At 39.4% G+C, this 10,000-nt stretch overlaps 2 protein-coding genes across 3 annotated transcripts in view; one reads left to right on the top strand and one right to left on the bottom strand.

The window, feature by feature from the left end:
- The window catches only part of LOC306878775 (STE20-related kinase adapter protein beta-like), a 16,725-nt gene extending 10,224 nt beyond the window's left edge, over positions 1-6,501 (bottom strand). The window contains exons 1-4 of the mRNA XM_079431299.1: positions 6,291-6,501; positions 5,292-5,362; positions 5,096-5,157; positions 3,656-3,739 (exon numbers count right to left, since the gene is read on the bottom strand). Coding sequence (XP_079287425.1) covers positions 3,656-3,739; positions 5,096-5,107 — 96 coding nt within the window. The 5' untranslated portion in view covers positions 5,108-5,157; positions 5,292-5,362; positions 6,291-6,501. The remainder of the gene's footprint in view (positions 1-3,655; positions 3,740-5,095; positions 5,158-5,291; positions 5,363-6,290) is intronic.
- Positions 6,502-7,324: 823 nt separating this feature from the next.
- Positions 7,325-10,000, top strand: part of LOC306879170 (trafficking kinesin-binding protein 2-like) — a 21,919-nt gene continuing 19,243 nt past the window's right edge. For both annotated transcript variants that reach the window (XM_079431967.1, XM_079431966.1), the window contains exon 1: positions 7,325-7,408. The gene's annotated coding sequence lies outside the window, so the exon portion shown is untranslated. The remainder of the gene's footprint in view (positions 7,409-10,000) is intronic.

The raw sequence follows: 10,000 nt of genomic DNA, 5'->3' as shown, positions 1-10,000 counted from the left end.
GCCACAGCATGGGAAAATCTAAAGACAACCCACAGATATATCCTTCAGCCAAAAACACGGGACAACAGCACAAGTGAGCTTTCATCCAGAACGATGGAACAGAAACACTGCTTTGTGATGCCCAATACAATAGATCCACTCAAATCTCAGCTCACACTCGAGTACAACAGCAATCTGAAGCTCACTGGAGTTTGTGATTATGCCATGATGTTTCACTGGCGTGACCATGCCCTCTCATATCCTTCAGGGCTTTTCACACTGACAACTATTTGCAGTGACAAAGCAAACGGAAGTCATTCATTTTAAATCAGAGTCTGTGTGTGATTTGAGGCGACGTGGGCCGACGGCAATGCGACAGTGAAGCTGAGTTCACTATGATGCAGCAACTACCAAAGTGAGCTCAGATCTACTGATTCGGTCTCATACAGCAGACAAATACGAACAACAAATGTCACAAATAAGTGTGTCATTCAGAGTGTGTTTCAATTTCTGAATCGAGTTATCAAACAAGACAGTATTTATTTGAATTCATAGAAGCAGAAAATGGAATTGAAAGGAACACGGGGTATTTGCCAAAGAATTTAATTTATATATATGATTATTGCAAATGATAGAAAAACATTCACTGTAATTTACTCTAGATTTTGATGGATTTTTTTTTTTAATAAAACTACCTAAAAACAAAGCAATAAACATTTTGTACATTTTGCACACACACAAAAAAATATTTATCAATCTGTATTAATTATTTATTTTTGTTGCCATACAAAATAATCATCAACGGTTATATTCTTGGAAAGAAATAAAAAATTTAAATGCATTAAATTGATCAAAAGCGGCAGTAAAGTCTGGAAGCCCGTTTCCACCACTGAATAATAAATAAAGAAGGTAATTAAACTTTTTATCTCACAATTCTGACTTTTTTTCTCATAATTGTGCGATACAAACTCACAATTGCGAGTTATAAAGTCAGAATTGTGAGAAAAAAAGTCGCAATAACCTTTTTTTTTTTTTTTTTTATTCAGTGGTGGAAACAGGCTTCCATAGTAAAGACATTTATATTGTTATAAAAATATATTTCAAAGAAATGCTGTCCTTCTGAACTTTCTATTTATCAAAAAATCATTTTATGTAAAATTGTTGATCCTTCAACAATAATATAATGCAGAACAACTGTATTAAAAATTGATAATAATCAGAAATGTTTCTTGAGCAGTAAATCAGTATATTAGGATGATTTCTGAAGGATCATGTGACACTAAAGACTGCAGTAATGATGCTGAAAATACAGCTTTGATCACAGGAATAAATTACATTTTAACATATATCTGTCAGGGAACTGTCGTGTGTGTGTCATGTGTTCCTGCCCCTTGTGTCCTTATTTGGTTTGTTTCCTGTCCTGGTTAAGCGTAATCATTAGTTAATTCTTGTCTAGCCGTGTTCGTCTCGTTATCTATGATTTACCTGTGTATATTAGTCCTGTCTGTTCAGTTAAACTTCGTCTGGTCTACTCGTTAACCCCGGTGTCTGATGTCCGTGTCTGCCTTGCATTGTCCTGTCCTGATGTCTTGTCCTAGTAAAGTATATTATTTGAAGTTATATCCTCGTCTGCGTGTTCCTGGTTCCTCCCTCGTGTGTGCACCGTGACAGAAGACCAGACCTACACAGTAAGCGGCGCCCCTTCACTTCGGTTTTGTTTTTCGTTTTGAAGAGTCTTTTGTTTGTTCCTGTTTTGTTTGTCCCTCGCGGCATGGAAGTCGCCACTTGTCCTTCTGCCCTAGCCCACGACATGTCGGCGTGGGAGTTCGGCAGGATTGCCGCGAGTACCGCGAGTCCACTGGCCACGAGCCCTCCAGTCTGCCGATCGCGGGAGAAGTTCGCCGTTGTCCGCGGCTCATCCAACCCGCCGATCGTGGAGCTATCCGCCGCCGTCCGCGGCTCCCAACCTCGCCGCTCACACCGAGCCCGCCGTTCGCGGGAGGTCACGCCGCTACCTGCGGTTCACCAAGTCCGCCGTCCGTGGGGAAAGCCAACCCGCCGTCGGCGGCTCCCCCTATTCACGCCGCCATCCGCGGCTTCCCTGTGCACGCCGCCGGTCCGCCTCTGACTCAATGCCCGCCGGTCCGCCTCTGACTCAATGCCCGCCGGTCCGCCGCTGACTCAAGCCCACCGGATTGCCGCTGACTCAAGCCCACCGGATTGCCGCTGACTCAAGCCCACCGGATTGCCGCTGACTCAAGCCTGCCGGCCGCCGTTTCTAACCCTCTCCGTGGATCAAGTCCACATGTCACGGCCAGGAGAGCCGTGTTTGTGTTTGTTGTGCCCACAGGAACATTTTAAACTTACCTTTGTCTTGTCTTGTCCATGGAGACTCGTCTGGGGCAGGCGGCTCCTTGAGTTGTGGCCATGGAGGCCAGTCGCAGCCGCTTGCCCCCCCTGTCGCAGAAGTGGAGGAGGTCGCTGAGGGACCCTGTGAGGGCCCCTGACTCCTCGTCATGCCCAGAGGAAGACTCAGCTTCCTAGCCAGCCCAGGAGGGCTTCTGGTTCCTGTGGGATGTCTTGTCGTGTTTGTCGGACCCTGGAGGGTTTCATGTCGTGTCTTGTCGTGTTTGGTTTGTCTAGCCCCGGAGGGCTCCTGATACCCCCTGGATTCCCCATGGAAATTTTGGGGGGGGGTAGTAGAGCTCTGGGTGGAGTGGGTGGGCCGAAGAAGGATGCCATGGCCACAGTTACCACCTGCCATGGCCTCCTGAGCTCCCTGCTCCGCCATGGGTCCTGTCTGTCTGTTCCGCTCTGGAGGTCCCCGTCCTGTGGTCCGTGTCTGTCCTGAGAGGCCTCCAGAGCGCCCACCCCCCCTCCCTGATGGAACTGTTAAGGCTCGGGACGAGCCTTTCGGGAGGGGGGAGTTATGTCAGGGAACTGTCGTGTGTGTGTCATGTGTTCCTGCCCCTTGTGTCCTTATTTGGTTTGTTTCCTGTCCTGGTTAAGCGTAATCATTAGTTAATTCTTGTCTAGCCGTGTTCGTCTCGTTATCTATGATTTACCTGTGTATATTAGTCCTGTCTGTTCAGTTAAACTTCGTCTGGTCTACTCGTTAACCCCGGTGTCTGATGTCCGTGTCTGCCTTGCATTGTCCTGTCCTGATGTCTTGTCCTAGTAAAGTATATTATTTGAAGTTATATCCTCGTCTGCGTGTTCCTGGTTCCTCCCTCGTGTGTGCACCGTGACAATATCACAGTAGAAAACAGCTGTTTTTAATTTTAATAAAATTTCACAATATTTTGGATCAAATAAATGCAGCTTTGGTGAGCATGAAAGGCTTCTATTAAATAAATAAACATCATCAACCCAAAACCTTTGAAAGGTAGTGTATGATATGTCATTTCGATTTTACGTATTTCCTGTTGTTCCTATTCAAACGTTATTTCAAAGCACTGTGTTTTATGACAAATTCAATTCAAATTCTCACTCCAACATGAACCGGCTCCTAAATTCTGAATTTTTCCTCAATCCCGCTAACGACCCATAGCAGTGCAGTAATTGAATCGGTGTCAGTGTGAATTTCTCTTGAATGGCTCGTCTAACAAGGACAAAAGTCAATGCCTGTTGCCTTCAAACACACTGAAGCCGTGATCTATTGTTAGACTCTACTGACCGAGCACTGATGGCTGATGTCTTCATACTGCTCCTCTATGCTGATGGACTGGACTTGTGAGTGGGAGGAGATACAGGTGCAGTCCTGAGGGGAAGAGGGGAGGAGACATGAGACACGCCCCCCACCCCACAAATGAATATGACTACATCCACAGTATGAATATGCATGAATTGAGCAAGGGTGGGCTGAAGGGCAAAGACACAGCAAAAAGAGGAGATGATTATGGAAATGCTGCGGTGCAGAGTCACCCTTGCCATGTGTGATTAAGTCATGGTTAAAGGAATTTTCCGTATTCAATGCAAAACATGAAACAATTTGTGTTTATTTTTACAAACTGAAAAACAAGCCATGATTATATAACATTTCTTTATGACATTAAAGGAATAGTTGACCCAAAAATGAAACATTGCTGAGAATTTACTCACCCTCAGGCTATTCAAGATGTAGATGAGTTTGTTTCTTCATAAGAACAGGTTTGGAGAAATGTAGCATCACTTGCTCTCCAATGGAGTGAATGGGTGCCGTCAGAATGAGAGTCCAAACAGCTGATAAAAACATCACAATAATCCACAAGTAATCCTACTATGCCTTTAATTGATGGACTGGAGTGGTGTGGATTACTTGTGATGTTTTTATCAGCTGTTTAGACTCTCATTCTGACGGCACCCATTCACTCCAATGGAGAGCAAGTGATGTGATGCTACATTTCTCCAAATCTGTTCTCATGAAGAAACATCTCATCTACATCTTGGATGCTCTTGAGGGTGAGGAAATTCTCTGCAAATTTTCATTTTTGGGTGAAACATTCATTTAAAAGACACATTTTGATATTAATAGTGGTTGGATTGCCACTTACAGAATTTAGTATTTAATTGATATATATTTGATTATTACAATAATTGTGGAAAAACACTTGCTGTAACATCCCAGAATTTACGTCTAAATGTTCTTTCATGAAATTACTTATAAACAAGGCGAAATTAACATGCTTTTTAACGGCTGTTAATCATTTTGACGACATTTATTTATGTATTATCAGGTGAAACAAGAAACTGCAAACACAACTTTCATTTGTTTCATGTTTAAAGAATCTTTATTGAATCCAGAACATGTCTTTATGAGCGAGACATTGACATAAGCCTCCAGGATTAAGAGGTGAGGTGGAGGATTGGTGGATATTAATGAGGACGTTTATTATTAAATGTGCTGATATCTAGGGATTAGAGAATAATCAGGCCATGGATATTGTTCAGCGAACATCTTCAGCCCATAAAAACATCCCTAAAGCGCGACTACTATACTGAACACTAAACCCAGAATCAAAACCCTCATGCAAACACATTTCTGATACCCAGAATGAAGAACTGCAGAAATAAACACAGAAAGAATGAAATTGAGCTTTGCACAAACAAGCTGGGGATGAAAAGATTTGACTCTCACCAGAAACGACATGAGGTGCTTTTGGCTGAGCTGATGCTTCACTGGAGGTCATTTATCCGATTCTGAAGACAGGGAATAACAATCAGTCCATCTGCAAAAACACTCCAGCAGTGGTTTTCTGGACATTTCTAGTGTGGCACGCTGCATTTCTCATTGTAAGAAAATATGCCTGAAAAGCTAAATGTTTTTTGCTTACCTGGCTTTGCTCAGATTTCACTGCGTAAAAGACACAGACTTCATCTCATCTCGCGCTGCTCCATTAGAGTCCTACGAAGCAAACCATCAGCGCAGACGCTTTCAAGCACATATCAAATTATCAGGGCTTAAATGACATTATGATCCAGATCCAAAGCTCACATTTCTATTTTCTAAGAACTATTTTAATAGCCTGATTTCAAATGCATCTGAAAATCAGCATCCATATTCAGGTCCTGTAGCAGACACGAACAGAGCAGTGTCTGGCACCGCTTGACCGACTGCATGAGTCTGATCTCCTCTCTACTCTAGACACCATCATCATCATCTTCATCTTCAGTTATATCACTTGATAGGATGTCATATCTGTCTGGGTGCATCAGCTCTGATATCGCCGCAGGTGACATTGGGAACTACTGTCCATTTTGTGTTGTTATGTAATTAATATTAGCAGCATCGAAATAAGTTCATGCTTGTCTGACTATACTTCACACTTTATATTAATACGAAAAATATTAAAGATTATTGAATGCATATAGCTCAAGATGAGGTCTCTTTGTTAAACTGCAAGTGTAAATAGAATAAATAATGCATATTGGCGCACAATACAGCAAATAAATAAACTTGCATGCCCAAATTAGATGATATGTTAAATATTAATCATGTAATTATCAGAGCAACTAACAGAAGATGTCCTTCCTAGTCCTTGAAAGTGATTGCATGTAGGTTAACAGGGTTAAGATAAAAGAAATCTTCAACGAAGAGCAATGGTGCACTAGAAGCGTCTAAAATAAACTGGACTTCAATATTAAATCCACCCCGTTTCATATTAATTATGTTTACTGTTGCATTAATGTATTTGGTGACTGTAGTAGAGAATTTTGACATTGTTTAACATTATTCGCACGTGCAACAAAAACTATTATTTTTCTAATATTATGCATACCAACATTTTCTGAGTTTGATGAGAAGCTCAAAGGCAGATATGACAAAAACTCACCATTGTTATGCATGTGGATGGAGGTTCTCCTCTAAATTGATTTTGCGCCCTTAATTTTGACGGCGAACGTCAGTTCTGGGCAGTTACAGTTACTTCGGTCGCATCACAGTTTTATTAGTATGAGGAAAAATCACGCAGCTCCTGTGACATTTACCAATAACATTTGTAAGTTGACTTGCCAAAGCTTTTCTTCACAGTCCCAGCTGATCTCGCGTCATGCTTGACGCATCGGGGATATTTACATAATAAAAGTCTCTCAAACACGCCGTAAATGACGTAGCAGAGGAATGTCCATAATAAAAGTCTCTTGATCACACGATTAAACCAAATTTAAACGAGAAGGGTATGCATAAAAAAAGTACCTAATCTATCCCTCTCTATCACTTAAATATTCATTTAATTTTTTTTCCTGAAATGATAGGAAGTGATCTAAAAACAGTGGCAAGCTTAAATTAAATTGCACGTTTAGAATCCCTAGAATAATTGTACAGTGTTCTTTATTTTCGAATAAGAGTAAATAATGAAGGTTTTCATCTTCTCTCCAAGTCCTTCACTTGAACACTCAAAATTAAATCTTTTCACGTTTATTTGTATAGCTTTTTACGTTTTAAGTTTTTACATTATATTTGGGATTAGTTTATCAGATTATGTCAATTTAAGGTTATGTCATTATGGCAGAAATGTACAATAAATTGCAAATTGACCTGCCAAAGCTTTTAATAAAACAGAAACAGAAAGGATGTTTTTGCATAGCATCTAGGATTACCTAACATCAATCTTCCCCTCTATTTTTCGCAGTTTCTACTTTATCTTTCTGTATTATTTATTTGTTTTTGTTTGTGTGTTTTGTTCTGTTTGTGTCTGTGTAATATTAGCTAGTTATTAAAAAACTGAATATGAATAATAATGTTTGTAATTGACATCCATAAATAAATAAATCGCTAGGGGACTTTTATCATGAAATAATTGTAGCTCAGTGACGCTAGATTTGCCCTAAACACTTCCCCAAATACCCCTCCCTCCTCGCGCTCTCCTCTCTCATTGTCTCGAGCGCTCGAAGTGACAGGAGCCACATGCACCAGAGAAAAAAATATATAGTGATTTTCAGTGAACTATAGGTAAGAAAGCTGGATTCTTTGATAAGCCATGCATGCATATGTAGGGTGGATGAGTTTGGTCAATGCATCTTCTTAAAAGCATATGTATTTTGTGTATGTTTTCTGATTTTTATAACTCTGCCTGTTTTGAAAGATCTGGATCATCTGCAGGGATTATGAAATCTGTTGCATCAGATCAAATAGCATCTGTGTGCTGCCTTTGTTCATGTATTTCTGCTCAGAATCTGAATATAGACGCTTATATTTATTGTTAACATAACATCTGAGCCTCAGATAAGCTAAATATTATATGATTATATGATACAAATAAATATAATCATCTATATTCATTCTAATCAATGGCTCATAGTGATAAATTACAGGAATGTTGTGATTTATGAATTAATATGCCCTTCACTGACGATTGTGATTTTATGAATTTCATAATTCATGAACACGACCTGTTGACTTTCTTAAGACGTTTCGTTTTATATGATCTTTATTTATTTATTAAGTCCTTTTTAAAAGGAGAATACATTATTTGTAAAGACAAACTGGCCTAGTGATTTAAATATTAATAATATAAAAAAAAAAAAGACAGGGCTTAGACTAAACCAGGATTAGGTCATTGTTCAATTAGGACATTTAAGTCATTTTATAGTCGTGCCTTTGGAAAAAAACATTACTGGTGTGGATCTAAAGACAAAACAACGGCACTGACATGTTTTATTTCAGTTGAAACCGCTCAGACTTGCATTTTAGTCTAGGACTAGGCTTAAGCCTTGTTTGTGAAACCGAGGGCATAGTATATAAATCCAAAAATGTGTTAATGTGAACTTTATGATGCTGTTGATTGCGAGAATTGTGCATTTGACTCTATATATTTCTTTTTTGGCCGTTGAAATAGTCTGGTTTGTTCAAAGTCTTCAAAATGAAACTAGACTCTGTCACATGTCGTTTGTTTTGTTGTAGTTTGTAACGGTTTGGATGATTGCAGACAGCTTGCTGGAGAGAGGGGAGATTGATGAACCGATGACTTGCTGCTAATGGAGGTGTATTGACAGCTTTCCTTGCCCTTAAGCAAAACGGGAGGCTGAGAATATATAGGACGGGTGTAATTTATTTCAGGTGTCACTTAGATGGAGCCTGTTGGAAGTCATGCTGGTGTAATCACAGTGGCAGCTGTCATGAGCTCTGCATTAACGTCTGGATCAGATGCAATGCTCCTGGAAGCTTTTGGATTCATGCCATTGCAGAGGAGTGTTTGAACGGTACAACCGCACCCTCACAAATATCCCTTTACTTTTGGGATGCGTCTGACAGTGGTGCTTGATGGGTCAATAATAATAATCATAGCCTGATATTGGGATATGCTTGTTTTTCTTGTCCTGCGATGGTAATGTTGCATCTGCTGCCGAGTCAGGTTGAGATATCATTGACCCTGTGACTGTCTGAGTGATGAAGAGTTTCCTGTAACGGCCTGGACAGACTTTGTGGGCATGAGGATCAATATTAAAAGAACAGGTTGTCATCACAAGCTTTGCACTTCCCGAAAAAGTAATAACTTCCTGGAGAAAGACAAAAAGAGGAAGAACGTGCATGGTTTTCTTGTTGTGAAGTATTTGTCAGAAAGGTCTTGCATAGCTGCGTATCTTCTGAAAGTAATGAGAGAATAAAGTTTTTCAGGTTTAGTAATTAATGGAGTTGTAAAGGAAAGAGCTACAGAGGAACGGTACAATGAACTGAGGATTAAGTGCTTAGGATCTTGTTCTTAGTAAGAAATGAATTGCCCTATAATTTTGAAAATGTAAAACATTTATTTAATTTGGAATTTATTAGCTAGGTAAGATTATTACAACAAGGTTTTTTATGTATATATATATATATATATTAAATTCCCAACATTATATGCAATGCATTACATTCTAAGTTCACTTTCACTTTAGTTTGCAGTACAGCAGGTCTGTTTTGATCTGTCTGTGCACAAAACCCACATCCCACACCCTCCGGAGCTTGACAAACATACACAAGGAAGGTGAAGCATCTTCACTGTGGTGAACAGTTTGACTGTGGCCCCTTATGGAAAAGTTTACTATAAAAACCTACTTTTAAAAAATAATAATTTTAATTTATTTTTTCAAATTAAATTAATATTTGAAATGTTACAGATTTCAAATAAATACAATTCTTTTGAACTTTCTATTTGTGACCCTGGACCACAAAAACCTGTATTTGTAGCAATAGCCAATAATATATCGTATGGGTCAAAATTATCCATTTTTCTTTTATGCCAAAAATTAGGATATTAACTAAAGATTATGTTCCATGAAGATATTTAGTAAATTTCCTACCGTAAATATATCCAAAACGTAATTTTTAACAAGTAATATGCATTGCTAAGAACGTCACTTGGACAACTTTAACTTTACATTTTCTCAATATTTAGATTTTTTTGCACCCTCAGATTCCAGATTTTCAAATAGTTGTATCTCGGCCAAACCATACATCAATGGGATGCTTATATATTCAGCTTTCAGATTATGACCCTTATGACTGGTTTTGTGGTCCAGGGTCACATTTAATTGATCCTGAATGTATCAGTTTCCACAAAAA

Source organism: Barbus barbus (assembly GCF_936440315.1).
Source record: "Barbus barbus genome assembly, chromosome: 13".
NCBI classification, from domain to species: Eukaryota; Metazoa; Chordata; class Actinopteri; order Cypriniformes; family Cyprinidae; genus Barbus; species Barbus barbus.
Note: the sequence above shows the minus strand (reverse complement) of the source record. Positions and strands in the feature narration are given on the sequence as shown.